At 39.6% G+C, this 18,457-nt stretch overlaps 1 protein-coding gene across 1 annotated transcript; it reads left to right on the top strand.

The window, feature by feature from the left end:
* Positions 1-858: 858 nt before the first annotated feature.
* Positions 859-18,392, top strand: tent5d (terminal nucleotidyltransferase 5D). The gene is made up of 2 exons (XM_077235702.1): positions 859-1,048; positions 14,093-18,392. The coding sequence occupies exon 2, from the start codon at positions 14,113-14,115 to the stop codon at positions 17,206-17,208; it is 3,096 nt and encodes a 1,031-aa protein (XP_077091817.1). The 5' UTR covers positions 859-1,048; positions 14,093-14,112; the 3' UTR covers positions 17,209-18,392.
* Positions 18,393-18,457: the final 65 nt, after the last annotated feature.

Raw genomic sequence — 18,457 nt, 5'->3', positions numbered from 1 at the left:
CTTGACGTGTACAGGAGGGAGGGGTTGATTGATGGTTGGTTTTGCGTCTCTCTTCATCATGAGAGCAAGAGAGGGATGAGTCACTCGCTGGCTGATATAACACAGCACTGCAGCGCCTGTGCAGAGCATCCAAGCAGCTCACTGCCAGTAAAACACCACACCACGAGCCTAAGTGTGTGAACAATACAATATTTGAAAGATTCGAATTTGAAAATATTAAGGTAGAGATCATTCAGCTTTAGCTAAAATGCCTATTTTAGATAAGTAGCTAAAATAAAGTGGAATTATTAAAGAAGAACCAATGGCAGTGTGGGATTGGGAATTATGAATTGTGAACAAATTTCAACTGCATCAATTAAACAAGATGTTCAGAGATTAAAGTCTTGGACTATTCATATACATTTTCCTGAACAGCCATGTTTACCAGTAATGAAATGCAGTCTTACACAGAAATAAGTGTAATCGTCTACATACATGCGCACATTGTAACCGATTTTAACACGATGCACAACCAACAGATGTAAACTGCGATTTTCTTTATTATTAGGCTATTTTTCTCTCAGAGGCCTTTAATGACATAATGGTAATAACCTTCTTTTATTTAATGTTTTTTTTCTTCTTCTTTTTGAAAAAATTGTTTAGAATAGATAACCCATCACAAGCGTCACTGTCGTCTAACAACACTAACGTTAGGCTACATGCACATACATGTGCGCGCTCTTGACACCTGTTAACTCTCGTTCCACGGGCTTTTGATATGTGCCATTGTTGTGACTCGCACTACGTGGACTACCTCAAAACTCTGACGCCAGGTCGCCATGGAAACTGCTTTAAGCTCCGGGCTCTGAGAGAGCAGAAGGTGTGGGATATTTAAGAGTTTCAGAAGCACTATCTGCCTGAACAGCGACCGCGCTCCTGCAGCTTCTCACAGCTCTGGAATTCAGCTAATGAACCATAAACGACTGACCCGATGACCAAATCACTGTCGGATTAACCCTGGAAATCAACATTGACGTGCCGCCACTCTTACGTTTCTGCACATCGAGTGGTGAGTTGAAAAACTCCCATCTTTGTGTGGACTTGAACTCATTCGTATTGACTTTGACTTCTAATCTTGCCACTTGGCTATATAAATATGTGTAATTTAATGATGCATTGGCGATTGTTGATTATTGTTGATTATTGTTGTTGTTGTTGTTGTTGTTATTATTATTATTATTATTATTATTATTATTATTATTATTATTATTATATGTTTCACTTCATGATTTGACCACTGTCAAGTTTAAATTACGAATCGCTAGTTCGCTAAAATAGCTGTTCTCTGCCAAAGTTTGAACAACCTTATGACGTTGGACTGGCAACTATTGTTACCAGTGAAAGAAAAAGTGAGTAGCCTGGTAGCCTACTTTTATAGCCTACTTTTATGATAGCCTAGCGATGACGACAACATTTTTTAAGTTATATCGATTCCACATATATTTTTTATTAACATACACGCTCACACATAGGCTAATAAGCCACGCACCGTTCCTCTGACCTGTCGATTCATGTTTGTTTTAACGTTTAAGAGGCATTCGTTTGTCTTCCTGTGATTTGTAATGTCCTCATTTATGAAGAATGTAATGTCCTCATTTATCAGAACTTTTTAAATATAGCCTACTTGGTCTGTAGCCTAAGCATGCTATTCTACATGGTGAAAGAGAATTATGTTCAACACAATACAGGCAAATTGTGGATCAATAATGAAGTTTTGAATGTACTGCGCGTTTAAATGCATAAATAAGAGGCTGGTGTTCTGGAACCTGCTGGCGTGTAGCCTATCTGTGAACGGATGAGCAGAAGTACTTCGATGACTCACAGCGGTTTATTTGCGGGAGAGTGCGCGCGAGAGGGGCGGGGGAGGAAAACATCGTGCTGCAGCGTCACGGCCAATGTGCACATTCATGTGTGTGTGTCTATAGACAGATGGCCACAAAAATACTAATAAAGCTCTTTTGCCGAAGTGGATAATCACGACAGGGACAGTTAAAGTGAGACAGACAGTGATATTTCACTTTATATATGTCAGTCTTGCATGTGGGATTTAATTGCCGTGACGTGTCGGTAATGACGCCATAATCATAGCATGACCGACGTCACGAGGCGACGCACCCTCAGTCAAGATGAATGGCCAAGATGAATTGGCTGCCTAGAGTCAATGGACTACAAAGCACTTTTATTTAAGTGTGGTATGCTTCATTTTGAGGGTTGTCTGGTTAAGAATGCTTCCACAAGTTCAGTTGATCTTCGCCCACTATGAAGACTGCAGCATAGAAAATGCCAAGAACGTAAACAATGACAAAGGAACTACAACGGATTTGTGCATGTCTGGTCCTAAAGTATTTTCAGTGGTGGCATTTTTATAACCCAGAATAGTGATGACAAGAACAATTAATATCCGCAACCCTTTCAGACGGTTCTTTTCCATGAACTATTAAAAAAATAAAATATTCCGCAGTTACGTCATCACACAATGACGTCACTTGTAGGCTACATACAGATTTATTTAGTTTGTTGGCACGGTTTCATTCTGTGAACCTGCAAGTTGATTAGCATATACTGTATGACTGAACTGGCAGTCTGCATCTTGGACAAGTTTACAACAATACATTTTTGCACCTAATACAGTACATTACATAGACTTTGCATGCATAATATGCATGCACAAAAAACTATAGTAAAATTAATTTACATCTCTCAACAGTTTTCTGCATGTTTTAAAAATAATGCTATTTATAATAAGTAAATTTCCAGTATGTAGCCTACCTCAGGCTTGCACAAAGTATCAGGACTTGTTAGACTTTCGGAAATTCTCTGAAATCTTCTTTAGAACCAGTTCATTCACTTCTTCTTCTGAGGTGGACCGAAAATCTGACTTTCAACTAGGGCAGCATGATTTAGGAAAAAATCTAGGTTAATTGCAGAAAAAAAATTCTGTTTAAAATTGCGATATAAAATGTTATTTTTTAAAAACAAATCAACAACAACAACAAAAACAAAACAAAAAAGATAAAGAACACCAGTGTCACATATCAACCTAGTCACCATCCTCTGCACTACGTTTCCCATCATCCTACTTGGCTCCAACCTGCACATCATTCACAATTACTCACACCGGCACCTCATTATCACCTTCATCACTGCCACTATAAAGATACACTCCTCACCACAGTTCCTGGTCCGACCTCGTTTTCACTAAGTGGACTTTTCTCCATCTCCAGCATCTTCCTTTCCTTTGTGTCTCCGCCAAGATCACACTTTGGACTACACTACCCTGCTCACCTCATCCCTGCATCTTATTTATCAATAAATCACTATTCACCATCCATCTTCCTCTCCTGTGTCTACTAACCGTAACAGAAAGTCGGACCAATACTGCAAATGAATCCTGCTGTGCAGCTCCTTTGCATCGACCAGGACCAGCTTTCTTTTGAGGCACACACTGCGGCATTCCTCGATCTGGCGTGCCTTACCTTCTTGCGAGGATTTTCAGTCCGGATTTAGACCGTATCATAGTACTGAGACAGCTCTCATTAGAGTCACAAATGATTTGCTCTTATCATCTGATCGTGTTTGTATCTCTCTATTAGTGTTACTTGATCTCAGTGCTGCATTTGAAATCATTGACCACAACATTCTTTTAAATAGACTACAAAACTATGTTGGCATTAGTGGAATTGCACTAGCATGGTTTAAAACATATTTATCTGACCACCATCAGTTTGTAGCAGTAAATGAAGAGATGACTTATCGATCACAAGTTCAGTATGGCGTACCACAAGGCTCAGTACTAGGAACGCTGCTGTCCACTCTGTACATGCTACCGTTAGGAGATATCATTAGGAAACATGGAATTAGCTTTCACTGTTGATTTCCACTGTATATTTCTTCAAAACCTAACAAAACTTACCAATTCACAAAATTATCGGAATGCGTAGCTGATATAAAAAATTGGATGACTAGTAATTTCCTACTACTAAATTCTGAAAAAACAGAGATTCTAATTATTGGACAAAAAAAACTTCCACACGTAATAACCTAGAATACTGTATAACACTTGATGGCTGCTCTGTTAAGTCTTCGTCATCAGTTAGGAACCTGGGTGTGCTCTTTGATACCAATCTTTCATTTGAAAGTCACATGTCTAGTATTTGTAAAACCGCATTTTTCAATCTTAAAAAATATCTAAATTAAGTCATATGCTCTCATTGACAAATGTGGAACAACTAGTTCATGCGTTCATGACATCAAGGCTAGATTATTGTAATGCTCTACTGGGTGGTTGCCGTGCACGCTTAATAAAAAAACTACAGCTAGTTCAAAATGCAGTAGCTCGAGTTCTTACCAGAACCAGGAAGTATGACCATATTAGCCCAGTTCTGTCAACACTCCATTGGCTGCCTATTAAACGTTGTATACATTTTTAAATATTGCTGATTACTTACAAAGCACTAAATGGTTTAGCTCCGCAGTACTTGAGGGAGCTCTTAGCGCATTGTAGTCCTTTACGTCTATTGCGATTTCAATGTTCCGGCCAGTTGATAATACCTAGAATATCAAAATAGACTGCTGGCGGTAGATCCTTTTCCTATTTAGCACCAAAACTTTGGAACAATCTTCCTAACATTGTCCGGGAAGCAGACACAGTCTGGACTTCAAAGCTAGACTAAAAACACATCTCTTTGACCTAGGATACACATAACACATTATCAACTTCTATAATTCAATATTAGGCTGCATAGATTAGGTCAGCCGGAACTGGGAACACTTCCCTTAAATCCAGATGTACTCGTTACATCATAAGAAGAATGGCATCTACGCTAATTTTAGTGTCTTTGTTTATCCCGAGGTTTTCCCGCAGCCTGCCGGATCCAGGCTGTTTCCAGATCTGAGGAAGGACCTTAGCCTGGACCCGATGACAATGCAGTGCTGTAGTGCCAAATAGCCTCTCCCTATTGAGGATCCCTATACCACTCTACAGATAAAGCGTTGTGGAGTTTTCGGTTCACTTACCTACCCGAAGTGATAAAATAAAATTCTGCATCAAAATTTATAGACAAGACAAGTAGTTTGTTTAGGCATGGTTTGTAAGGAATTACAAACCTGCGCACATATATATTCAAACGCACATAACTATAGAATCAACTCTTAATGCGCATGTGAACAACATCAGCGTCTATCACAGGTTTGCGTTTAAAGTCTGTTTAGAGAGAACGGTGACTTCTTAGCGGCCCCTAATTTAATAACAAATTTAATAACAAATGATCATTTAGACAGAAGTGAATCAATCAAAACTAACTTTAGCTGGAAAAAACATTATTCAAGAACCACTATAAAACCAAACTAATTTCTGTTACCTTAAATTATATGTTTGTCTCTGTAAAGCTGCTTTGAGACAATCCACATTGTTAAAATCGCTATATTCAAATGCACATAACTATAGAATCAATTCTTAATGCGCATGTGAACGCCATCAGCGTCTATCACAGGTTCACGTTTAAAGTCTGTTTAGAGAGAACGGTGTCGTCTTAGCGGCCCCTAATTTAATAACAAATGATCATTTAGACGGAAGTGAATCAATCAAAACTAACTTTAGCTGGAAAAACATTTTTCAAGAGCCACTATAAAACCAAACCAATCTCTGTTACCTGAAATTATATGTTTATCTCTGTAAAGCTGCTTTGAAATAATCTACATTGTTAAAAGCGCTATATAAATGAGGATGACTATATAAATGAGGATGACTTGACTTGACTTCTACCCAGACGGATCACTGAGTGAGTGTCTTTAACCACAAAAGCCTCAATGCTGAGACAAAGGCATGCCTGCCCGGTGTGGGGCCTTGAGAGAACTTGTGGAGTGGGTGTTGGCCAGCGGTGAGTCTCCGTTCACCATCGGCCATCCCAGCGATTCCACAGCCTCGTCCCAAGATGGCCACCACCACGTCTGAGCCCTTGTGCAAGATGTCCTCATCCTGAGTCCCAGAGTCCTGAGGTGACTCCAGTCTCCGTCCTCATCCCGAGTCCGGAGGCGACTCCAATCTACGTCCTCATCCCGAGTCCTGAAGTGACTCCAGTCCCCGTCCTCATCCCGAGTCCTGAGGTGACTCCAGTCTCCGTCTGCATCCCGAGTCCTGAGGTGACTCCAGTCTCCGTCCTCATCCCGAGTCCTGAGGCTGCTCCAGTCTCCGTCCTGACTCCAGTCTCCGTCCTCATCCTGAGTCCAGAGGCGACTCCAGTCTCCGTCCTCATCCTGAGTCCGGAGGTGACTCCAGTACCCAAACTGCCGGCTCTGAACGGGTCTCCTGAGCTGCCTGCTCCGCACTGGCCGCCTAAATGGCCGACTCCGCCCTGGCCGCCTGAACCAGCACCGCCCTGGCGGCTTCCTGCTCCAAATAGGCAATGCCCTTGTCATCTGCACTTCATCTGCACTTTCGGTCTTGTGGACTTACAATGGCTGCCGTGTGCCCGTGTCCGTTAACGGGATTGTTCACACAAAAATGAAAATTAGCCCATGATTTACTTACCCTCAAGCCATCCTAGGTGTATATGACATTCTTCTTTCAGACGAATACAATCGGAGTTATATAAAAAAATGTCCTGACTCTTCCAAGCTTAATAATGGCAGTGAATGGTAGGGCTGGGACGGTATGGATTTTTTGTAACTGCGGTTGAAAAGCAAGAAATTCCCGCAGTATAGCGGTTAACCGCTTTAAACTGAATCTGTTGATTTTTGAATCTGTTGATTATAGTGTTGGGTCCGAGTCCACCTTTGTCGAGTCCGAGTCAAGTCCAAGTCCTTAACAATCGAGTCTGAGTCCAAGTCCGAGTCCAAAGAGGGCCGAGTCGGACTTGAGTCCGAGTCCTTAACATCCGAGTCCGAGTCGAGTCCAGCCGAGTCCACAAAGATTTAAATGATTTGAAATTGACCTTTCACAAAGATCCTCCCCTCTTAGTTACTGTTGCTACGTCCGACAAGCCGTTCCGCTCTCACTCCAAATGTTCTCACACAGTGAAAAATATATTGCGGAGCAAAGAGGACACTGAATATGCGCCAACATACAAGACAGAGCAGCCTACTTTTGGGATGAAATAAAGTCTCATCTTTTACATTTTTATAATTACTATGAAATTCAAACAATAAATCCTGTTTTGTGGTGCTTTAATGTGTAGGCCTCAGTTCAAGCAGCACATGAACTGATAATCTCTTCTAGTTATAGCACAAATTAAACATGAATGAAAATCAGAACTGCAAAAAGATATAAGACATTAAGACATTTAAGAAATTTTTCCGAGCCTAAAATGTCCGAGTCCGTGTCAAGTCCGAGTACAAATTCATCCGAGTGCGTGACAAGTCCGAGTTCATTCAAAATTGGACTCGAGTCCGGACTCTTGTCCGAGTCCGAGTTCGAGTGCCCCAACTCTAGTTGATTATATGAAAAGTGAACAGCATGAGTAAGATGATCATGAGTCAGACATGATTTTGACCACTTTATTAAGTTTTTTTTTTGTAGAAAGCCTTTCTTTAAATTGAATTTCGTTTTTGTATAAATTGTATCTTAATTTTAATCACTGTTTCATCAAACAATTGCCTGGTATTAATAAATAAGAAGCAAATATAGCAGACATATAATCAGGACGTGGAGGCGCCGGTGCGATCTCTTGCATTGCACGTGAACTGGAGCTCGTCTCATAAATGAACCGAAACTCAGCGTATAGGCTTCTTGCCTCACAGAAATGAGAAATAAATAGAAAGCTTGAAATGTCTACTTTTAAAGAAAATTCAAAACGAAATGATAAAATTGTACAGTAGCCTAGTAAGGTCAGGTTTGCCGATGTGCGTTTTATTTAGGTTATTTATTTATTTTTGTCCCTGTGCGGCGATCGGAGATGGAGTTCACTGCTGATATTCTGGGCATACAACATAGCCAATAGGCTATACTAGGGACTAATATCTTTGCTGCATTGGATCAGTCTCCTTTCTAGAACAGTCAAGAGCTTTCTAGCCTCGTGGCAGCAGCGCCTTGCATCGCCCCTAGGCCCAAACAATCAGCGGATGGCGGGCGGTGCAGTTTTGAAAATTGGTCCAAAAACGTTGGTGCGAATGGTGGACGGATGATGAGTTTTGTGATGCGGTTGCGGATGGAATAATAGCCCTTCCGCGCATCTCTAATACGAATGGAATGTTATTATGTGTCATGGAACATTGCACTCCCCAACTAGCGAAAGGTCGGATTTGCTCCATCTTTTGATGATAAGTTTTGTTTAGAAAACCTTGAATCCATGTAAGACACAATGTCTTTAGACATAATCCATTTCATTAGAATCAATGAATCCATGTTATTAGACACAACGTGCAGACCAATGTTTTTTTTTTTTGCGGTGATGATGGTGACGAGCTCAGACCCGCGGTAGGCGTCACGTGACCGCGGTATTGCGGTAATGCGGTAACCATCCCAGCCCTAGTGAATGGCTTGATGTCCATCAAAGTGCATCCATTCATGAAAGTCCTCCACGTGGCCCTGGAGGGTTAATAAAGGCCTTCTGAATGAAAGCAAGAAATTTGTGCATTCGTGTAAGAAATATATACATATTTAAAACTTCCGGCAGACGACCGTACGCATACTACGCAATTCGACTTACACCACAAGAGTAACCAGTGACGTATGACGTAGGATGCAGGAGCATCGTAAGATTAGACGCCTCTCATGGTTCAAACAAACAGGGCTGGGCAACAAACTCCCAAACTCCTCCGAGATTTCTCTTTAAATTGTGTTGTTTTCAAGACTTCTAATTTGTGACTGGTGTTTTGTTTTGTTTTGTTCTATCCTCTGCGCTTCCGAGTTCGTCATTACGTTGTGCGTCGGGTCAGGGTTAGTCTTCCACCGTAAATCGATATGTACGGCTGTCTGCTGGAAGCTAGTTATTTTAGTCGATCAAGTTTTAAATATGGATTTTTTATTTACACAAACACATCAATTCAATTCAGAAGGTCTTTATTAACCCCAGCAGAGCCGTGCTGATTACTTTTATGATGGATGGATGCACTTCAAAACACAAATGCCCATTCACTGCCATTATAAAGCTTGGAAGAGCCAGGACATTTTTTAAATAACTCAGATTGTATTCGTCTGAAAGAAGAATGTCAAATACACCTAGGATGACTTGAGGGTGAGTAAACCATGGGGTAATTTTCATTTTTGTCTGAACTACCCTTTAGTTGTATATGATAGAACAAATTTAAGATTAAATTAAATTGTATTATTTAGTAATTTTATTATATAATTTTATATATATAAATTATATAATACAATTAATGCAACATACTTCAATATAAGTACAGTCGTGTTAGGATGAAATATAACTTAACAAGATTATGAGGCTGTACAGATTAAGTTCTTTTACATGTGGTTTCAGTTGTTCGTATATTTTTTTGTAAATTTAGAATATATTTTAATACAAAATTTTTCATGAATCGTGATTTGTTCTCAAAATCATTCTTACAAACATTTCATGCACAGATTTGTGTGTACATATGCTTTGTGAATGAGACCCATTATAATTTTGGCCAAATTTTGCAACTCTGCAATAAATAAATAGTTTTTTGTCTTTCTCACTGGTTGATAAATTAGCAGCTTTTTCAGTAGTCAAGTCAAGTCAAGTCACCTTTATTTATATAGCGCTTTTACAATACAAATTGTTTCAAAGCAGCTTTACAGAGATAACAGGAAAGTAAAGTTGTAATAGTATTGTTAAATTCAAAATTAAATGTTAAATGTCCCCAACTAAGCCAGCCAAAAGCCAATGGCGAATGAAGGCGAAAAAAAAGGCGACAGGGGCAAGGAACCAAAACTCCATCAGGTGACAGAATGGAGAAAAAAACCTTGGGAGAACCCAGGCTCAGTCGGGGGGCCAGTCCTCCTTTGGCCAACAAATGAACAGTGTATGATTATGATTTAGGCGGCATAGTAGGTCAGAAGTCAGATTGGATCAGAACTTTCACAATATTTATCCAGTTCATCTGGTTAGGGGTCGGAGTCATCACGCCGGGATGGAGATGAGTTTGTTGAGGTGTCCATGAGGCCTTCACAGTGTTGATGAGGCTGGCACTTCAGGGATGCGTTGTCGTCGTGTCCATGTGATGGTCCTTCCTCAGATCTAGATATGGCCTGGATCCGGCGGTTTGCGGTAAACCTCGGGATAAACAGAGAGACTAATATTAGCGTAGACGCCATCCTTCTTATGATGTACAAAGTACATCAGGATTTATGGGAAGTGTTCCCGGTTCCGGCTGATCTAAACTATGCAGACTAACATTGAATTATAGCAATCTATAATGTGTTATGTGTATGCTAAGCCAAAGAGATGTGTTTTTAGTCTAGATTTGAACTGACAGACTGTGTCTGCTTCCCGGACAATGTTAGGAAGATTGTTCCAAAGTGTTGGTGCCAAGTAGGAAAAGGATCTACCGCCAGCAGTTGATTTTGATATTCTAGGTATTATCAACTGGCCAGAATTTTGAGATCGCAATAGACGTGAAGGACTATAATGGGTTAAGAGCTCGCTCAAGTACTGCGGAGCTTAACCATTTAGTGCTTTGTAAGTAATCAACAAAATTTTAAAATGTATACGATGTTTATTAGGGAGCCAATGCAGTGTTGACAGAACCGGGCTAATATGGTCATACTTCCTGGTTCTGGTAAGAACTCTAGCGGCTGCGTTTTGGACCAGCTGTAGTTTGTTTATTAAGCGTACAGGGCAACCACCCAGTAGAGCATTACAATAATCTAGCCTTGATGTCATGAACGCATGAACTAATTGTTCCGCATTTGTCAATGAGAGCTTATGACGTAATTTAGATATATTGTTAAGATGGAAAAATGCGCTTTTACAGATACTAGACACGTGACTTTCAAATGAGAGATTGGTATTAAAGAGCACACCCAGGTTCCTAACTGACGACGAAGACTTGACAGAGCAGCCATCAAGTGTTAAACAGTATTCTAGGTTATTGCGTGTGGACGTTTTTTGTCCAATAATTAGAATCTCTGTTTTTTCAAAATTTAGTAGTAGGAAATTACTAGTCATCCAGTTTTTTATATCAGCTATGCATTCCGTTAATTTTGTGAATTGGTAAGTTTCGTTAGGTTTTGAGGAAATATAGAGCTGAGTATCATCAGCATAACAGTGAAAACTAATTCCATGTTTCCTAATGATATCTCCTAACGGTAGCATGTACAGAGTGAACAGCAGCGGTCCTAGTACTGAGCCTTGTGGTACGCCATACTGAACTTTTGACCGATAAGACATCTCTACATTGACTGCTACAAACTGATAACGGTCAGATAAGTATGATTTAAACCATGCTAGTGCAATTCCACTAATGCCAACATAGTTTTCTAGTCTATTTAAAAGAATGTTGTGGTCAATGGTGTCAAATGCAGCACTAAGATCAAGTAACACTAATAGAGGGATACAACCACGATCGGATGATAAAAGCAAATCATTTGTGACTTTAATGAGAGCAGTCTCAGTACTATGGTACGGTCTACATCTGGACTGAAAATCCTCGCAGATAGCATTTCCTTCAAGAAAGGAACACAGTTGTGAGGATACTGCCGTTTCTAATATCTTTGACAGAAAAGGCAAATTCGAGATCGGCCTGTAATTGACTAATTCTGTAGGATCAAGTTGCATTTTTTTAACAAGCGGTTTAATCATAGCCAGCTTAAAGGGTTTTGGTACGTATCCTAGAGACAAATACGAATTAATGATATTGAGAAGAGGATCTATGACCTCTGGAAGCATCTCTTTCAATAGTTTAGTCGGTATAGGGTCTAACATACAAGTTGTTGATTTAGATGAGTTAACGATTTAGCAAAATTCTTCTTCTCCTATAGCATCAAATGAATCAAAATTTTCCTCAGGGAGACTACAATGCACTCCCTGATGCGATACTGTAGTAGACGGTTGCATAGTTATAATTTTGTACCTGATATTATCAATCTTATAAGTGAAGAAATTCATAAAGTCATTACTGCTGTGTTTCTTGGAAACTTCTGGGCTTGAAGCTTTCTTTTTCGTTAGTTTAGCCACTTTTTCAAATAAATACCTAGGATTATGTTTATTTTCTTCTAATAGGGTTGAAAAATAAGCAGATCTAGCAGCTTTTAAAGCCTATCTGTAAGCAATCGAGCTCTCCTTCCATGCAATCCGAAATACCTCTAGTTTTCTTTTCTTCCAGGTGCGCTCCATTTTTCTGGCTGCTCTCTTAAGGGCCCGGGGTGTGCTCATTGTACCACGGCGTTGGACTATTTTCTTTAATCTTCTTTAAGCGCAGTGGAGCAACTGTGTCTAAAGTGCTGGAAAATAGAGAGTTAAAAGTTTCTGTTGCAATATCGAGTTCTTCTAAGCTATCTGGGATGCTGAGATGATGAAACTGATCAGGAAGATTATTGATAAAGCAATCTTTCATGGCAGAAGTGATAGATCTAACATATTTATAACACGGAGTCGGCTTTGCAGCTTTGGCAAAATGTAATTTACATGAGACTAGATAATGATCTGAGATGTCGTCGCTCTGCTGTAGTATTTCAATGGCATCAACATCTATTCCATGTGATAATATTAGATCTAGAGTATGATTACGACAATGATTAGGTCCTGACACGTGTTGTCTAACTCCAATTGAGCTTACAATGTCTTTAAATGCCAATCCCAATCCATCTTTTTCATTATCTACATGTATATTAAAATCACCAACAATTAGTACTTTAGCTGCAGCCAATACTAATTCTGATAGAAAGTCAGCAAATTCTTTGATAAAGTCTTTATGGTGCCCTGGTGGCCTGTATACAGTTGCCAGCAGAATTCTCAAACGTGATTTATCGTTTACACTATATATTTTTACATTTAGCACCAACACTTCAAAAGAATTATATTTAAAACTAGATTTCTTAGTGGTTTTGAAAATATTAGTATAAAAGCAACCCAAGCTTTATCGTTTGCTCATCTGTATTATATCTGTTTTTTACTTGTTGAACATCAATTAAATTTTTAACCTTAGATAGGTTTGGAAGTTTTTTGTATTTCCAAATTCAGGGAACAGACACAGTCTCTATATGATGATATCTAGGTGAAAGAGCCTCTATGTGATGGGATTTATCTGACCTTGGTGACGCGAGGCCGCTAGCAGACGGTCGGTTTAGCCAGTTTGTCTGCTTCCTGACCTGAGCCCCAGATTGTCATGTTTTATCTCTAAGACTATGAGCCAAATTACTAGAGAGAAGAGCAGCTCCATCCCAGGAGGGATGAATACCATCTCTTTTCAACAGGCCAGGTTTGCCCCAAAATCTTTTCCAATTGTCTACGAATTCTATATTATTTTGCGGAAACCACTTAGACAGCCAGCCATTGAGTGAACACAATCTGTAGTGTAGTGTGATGATCTACAGTTCCAATAGTCTACAAATACTGACAAAGCTTTCAAGTGAACCTATGAATGGGAAATTCTCAGGTACATACGAAACCCTGGTTCCATGAATAGGATGCTTTGCAGCTTAGCCACACTCCCTCTTTGCTGTGCAGTTTGTTTTTTATAGAAATCTGGGAGATGCTGTCTCAGTAGCCAGAGCTAATCCCCTAATTCCTATAATGTCAGCGACTGATCTAGCATCTTGCTCCCTATTCAACAAATTTTGGTGCCTGATTTTGTCATATGGAATGACAAAGTTTACCTGACAAGCAGAAGCGTGAAAAAAAGCGTTGAAAACTTGAAGCGTTCTGCAGTTTACTAACGGTAGTTAAACACACAGTATAGTATGTTTAGTACCAATATTGTGCTAATTAAATTGTGTATTTATACACTAGATGTGCACCAACATGCATGATATGTTTTTTTGTACATGAAAAAAATTTAATTTAGCATAAAAATCGAATTCAACAACTGCTGGCAAATTTGGCCACTATATTGCACTTAATTAAAAATAACTAGAATGTTATACGTGCTGCACATCTATAATCAATTTTATTTCTATCTGTATTTTTTCCAGATCTAGTGTATGTGAGAGAGATGGAAGATGACCGCCGTTTTCACAAACTGACACAAGAGCAGGTGGAGACTTTGGACCAAGTTCTTACAGAGGTCATCCCCATTCATGGAAGGGGCAATTTCCCAACTCTTGAAATTAAGCCTAAAGACATAATCCATGTGGTCAGAGACAGACTGATTTTGAAGAAAATCAAGGTGAGAGATGTCCGTCTCAATGGCTCTACAGCCAGTCATGTGCTGGTCAAAGAAAACGGCACCAGCTATAAAGATTTGGATATCATCTTTGGTGTGGAGCTTCCCAAACCGGAGGACTTCCAGGTTATTAAGGAGGTGGTTTTGGGCTGTCTGCTGGACTTTCTACCTAAAGGAGTCAACAAAGATAAAATCACAGCTCTCACCATGAAAGAGGCATATGTACAAAAAATGGTCAAGGTGTTCACTGAGCATGACCGTTGGAGTCTTATCTCCCTCTCAAATAATAGCGGGAAGAACGTAGAGCTCAAGTTTGTCAACTCTCTACGACGACAGTTTGAATTCAGTGTGGACTCCTTTCAGATAATCCTGGACAGCATGCTACAATCTTATTTGGATGCTGAAAGGAGGAAGTTTGAAGAAGGGCAAGAGGGCCAGGACTCTTCAGCTGAAACAAAAGGGATTCAGTCAGCCCTAATGGATGAACCATTCCTCAACTCTTGTGACATAAGCCATCACCAGAAAAGCAACACTGACATGTCCTCCAAAACTGAAGACATGCAGACTTTCTACGACTCTCAGTGTTATTGTAAAATCAGTCAGAAAGAACAGTCCAAATATTCAGAAAGAGAACCAACTTGTGAAATAGACAAAGATATTGAGAAAGAGATGGTTGAAACTACAACTATGCCTGTACCTATGGCAAACAGAGTATCAGAGCACCCTGTAACAGTGCATGTGGAGGAAAAGAATGAACTTCATGAAAATGTGTCTTTGCGTACAGAGACACTGCTAGAGGGAAATACAAACGAAATATGTATTGACTCAGGAGGGGGAAATGAACTGGTAGTAGTGAAAACCATGGCTGTTAAGGAAACAAATCCCCCAATTAAAACATATATTAGTGAAATGGATTCTGACATGTTAGACATAGAGGCAGTTAATTCCAAACCATGGCTTGAAATGGTACACACTGACTTCTCTTGTCTTTCAACAAAAGGGACATTTGGTGAGCGATGCCCATTCCAACCTGCTCCCATTACATTTCTTACACAAGCAGCACTAGAATCATATGCTGAGTATCCTCTGCCACCCCCTGCCAAGAAAAACAGCCAAAATTCACAAATGGTTGTTCTCAAGCATTCCTCACCCAAGCCTCCTCGGAAAATGTCCAAAAAAACAACTCCTGTGCCATGTTTACCAGAAAAATCAGTGTCAAATAATTTTGATGTTAATACTTGTCAGATTTTGCCTCCACCTAAAGCTTGCCCAAATGAATCATTACCTATGCAGGTTAAATTGTCAGGTTTTACCACAAAAAGCTTTGAATTATCCAGTTCATCAGAAAAAGACTCTAAAGAGTCAAAAGAACTGTCCACTTGCACTGGAGCTTTTACTGTTGCTGCTCCAGAGAGTGGTATGGATTCAGAAGAGACACTGTACACAAGTCTATCACCAGACGAAAGCCTTCAAAGTCGAGTGCAAAGCTCAGAACCAGAAACTGGTGAAGCTACACATGTCAATATAGTCATCCCTTCATCCAATCCCAGTAATCTCCCCAAAGATCAAAACAGGATAAACCAGCCTTTTACCGAAAGTGTTCAGACAGCACAGTGTCAGACAATGGTACCTCTCATTAATGTGAATTCTGAGCCTTTACTTCAGGTAAATGACAGTTATCACCTCAACTTAGCCTCTCCCAAAAAGGAAGACAGCGAATCATGTGCCCAAGTTGATGACCCCACATCACCAAAAACTTTTACTTCACCCTCAGTCGCTAAGTCGAACTCTAAGGCAACAAATTGTGCCTCTCAGATGTTGAAACCACTATCTGCAGACCATACTGTTGATTCACTAGTGGCAGGGACCAATTCTTTGTGTTCTGAACATGTTGTATCACCTCAAGTTCACAACTACCCCGTGCCCACTCTGCAGACTCTGGAACTTCTTGTGCCAAGTCCACAGACTAAAGAACCTCCAGAACAATTATCATATGTATTAGAACCACTTGTTTCTTTACCAGAGGTTCAAAGCCTCACTGTATCAGCTCCACATTTTTCAAAGTCACTAGAACCTTCCATATCCTCAACAGCAACAGAGACTCCTAGAATCTCAGAACCTCTTTTAGAACCATCAGCTATATCTCTGGATGTCATGGAGCCCTCTGAAGTATTCCTCGAAGTTATAGAACCATCTGAAGTACTTTCAGAGGTTTTGAAACCCTCTGCAGCATCAATGTCACAGACGTTAGAAACGACTATGTCCTCAGTAAGTGAGGCGGTGGTTTCAAAGGTATCAGATACATCAGCTTCAGACATTAACATGCCCATACTCCCTTCCAAAGAGTTGCCTTGCATTACAGTGATGGCTGAGAGCATGTATGGTGACTTTGAGCAGGCTATGGATCACCTACGTTACCGGTTAATAGCAACACGCAACCCTGAAGAGATCAGGGGTGGAGGCCTGCTCAAGTACAGTAATCTGCTTGTCCGGGACTTTAAACCTGCATGTGAAACTGAAATTAAGACACTTGAGCGCTACATGTGTTCACGCTTTTTTATTGACTTCCCTGATGTGAACGAGCAGCAGCGCAAGATTGAATCATATCTGCGCAACCATTTTATTGGAGAAGAGAAAAGCAAATATGATTACTTGATGACACTTCGGAGAGTGGTCAATGAGAGCACCGTGTGCTTGATGGGGCATGAGCGCCGTCAGACTCTCAATATGATTACCATTCTAGCACTCAAAGTCCTGGGTGAGCAGAATATCATTCCTAATGCCAATAATGTTACCTGCTACTACCAGCCTGCACCATACATGACAGACCACAACTTCAGTAGCTATTACATTTCAAATGGCCAGTCCCCACTTATATACCACCCCTACCCACTACACATACACATGCAGACTGGACTAGTTTAGGTAGGTACTTTTCCACTACAAACGATTTACCCTTGAGCTTGGGTCCAAAAAAAAAGTTTGAGTACCTAAGTGTTGGACAACGGGATGTCTCAATTAATAACTGATGATGACCACTACTGAGAATTCTACATAAAACATTGGAGCTGTTGGACTATCAATATGAAGGTTAAAACATGTGTCTCATGCATTTAATTGAAAACTACAATGACAAGATAAATGGTTTAAAAACAGGAAGACAGAAAAAGACAGCAATATATAGTGACTATAAAACTAAAAATTAGAAGGAAATAAACTTTGCTAGGCCTGCTCTTCTCTTATCAGAGGTAGCTGAAAAGTCTTGTTTTAACACAGAAAATACAAAAACACTGAAAAAGACTGTTTTTGATAGAAAAAACTATTTTCAGTAATTTGATGCTTTATTGGCATGACAAAAAGTGCAAGAGAAATCAGCATGCAGCCAATGCTATATTACATATTAAAGTACTTTTGTTGTCTGAAACAATTAAACTAATTGTTCCTGTCTTGTTTTTCTCTAAGAAAGTTCAGTAAGATCAGTGTTCCATTCCTCTTTTTTTTCTTCTAATTTCTGTTTGAATTATATGTTGTGATATTTCTTTGTACATCTACTGGGTGTCTGCCTTTTCATTTATAAGATATGCTTATTAGTAGATTATAAATGACAGCATTTAGCTCCAACACACCTGCTTGGTTGGAAGTTTCCGGTAGCCCTAAAGACCTTGATTAAAGTTGTAGTTGTGTTTAATTAGGACTAGAGCTAAATTCTCCTGGAAGGTGGCCCCTCCAGGAGCAAGGTGGGACACTCTTTTGCATTTATTATTTCACCAGGATCATACATCTTCAGAATTTAAAAAAGTGCTTCATTCCTCCTCATTGCTCTTATTTACTATGACTTAATGAGAGATTTTTTAGGAAAAAAGTTTCTCTGCCCAATGACTACATTTCATCTTTTCTTATTTCTGCAGTGATTTGCACAATTATTTATGGATTTATTTATTTATTTATTGTATTGACTGTTTGTTTGTTTGTTTGTTTGTTTGCTTGTTTGTTCAAAATTTAAAATGTGCTTTGGATTTAACTGATTCCATTGAACTGGAAAAATCACAAGTTTAAGAGAGTGAGATGCAAATGTTACTTCCAAACATGGACAAGTACAAAAAAGAAAACAGACCACAAAAAAATGTCTATGGCACACAAATTTTGATTTTACATGGAGAGTAACAAGCAGTCT

This window comes from Siphateles boraxobius, unplaced genomic scaffold (genome assembly GCF_051911475.1).
Source record: "Siphateles boraxobius isolate OS27281-9 unplaced genomic scaffold, OSU_SipBor_1 2, whole genome shotgun sequence".
NCBI lineage: Eukaryota > Metazoa > Chordata > Actinopteri > Cypriniformes > Leuciscidae > Siphateles > Siphateles boraxobius.
Note: the sequence above shows the minus strand (reverse complement) of the source record. Positions and strands in the feature narration are given on the sequence as shown.

Coding starts and splice junctions, on each gene's coding strand:
- tent5d (XM_077235702.1), top strand. CDS start 14,113: ATGGAAGATGACCGCCGTTTTCACAAACTGACACAAGAGCAGGTGGAG.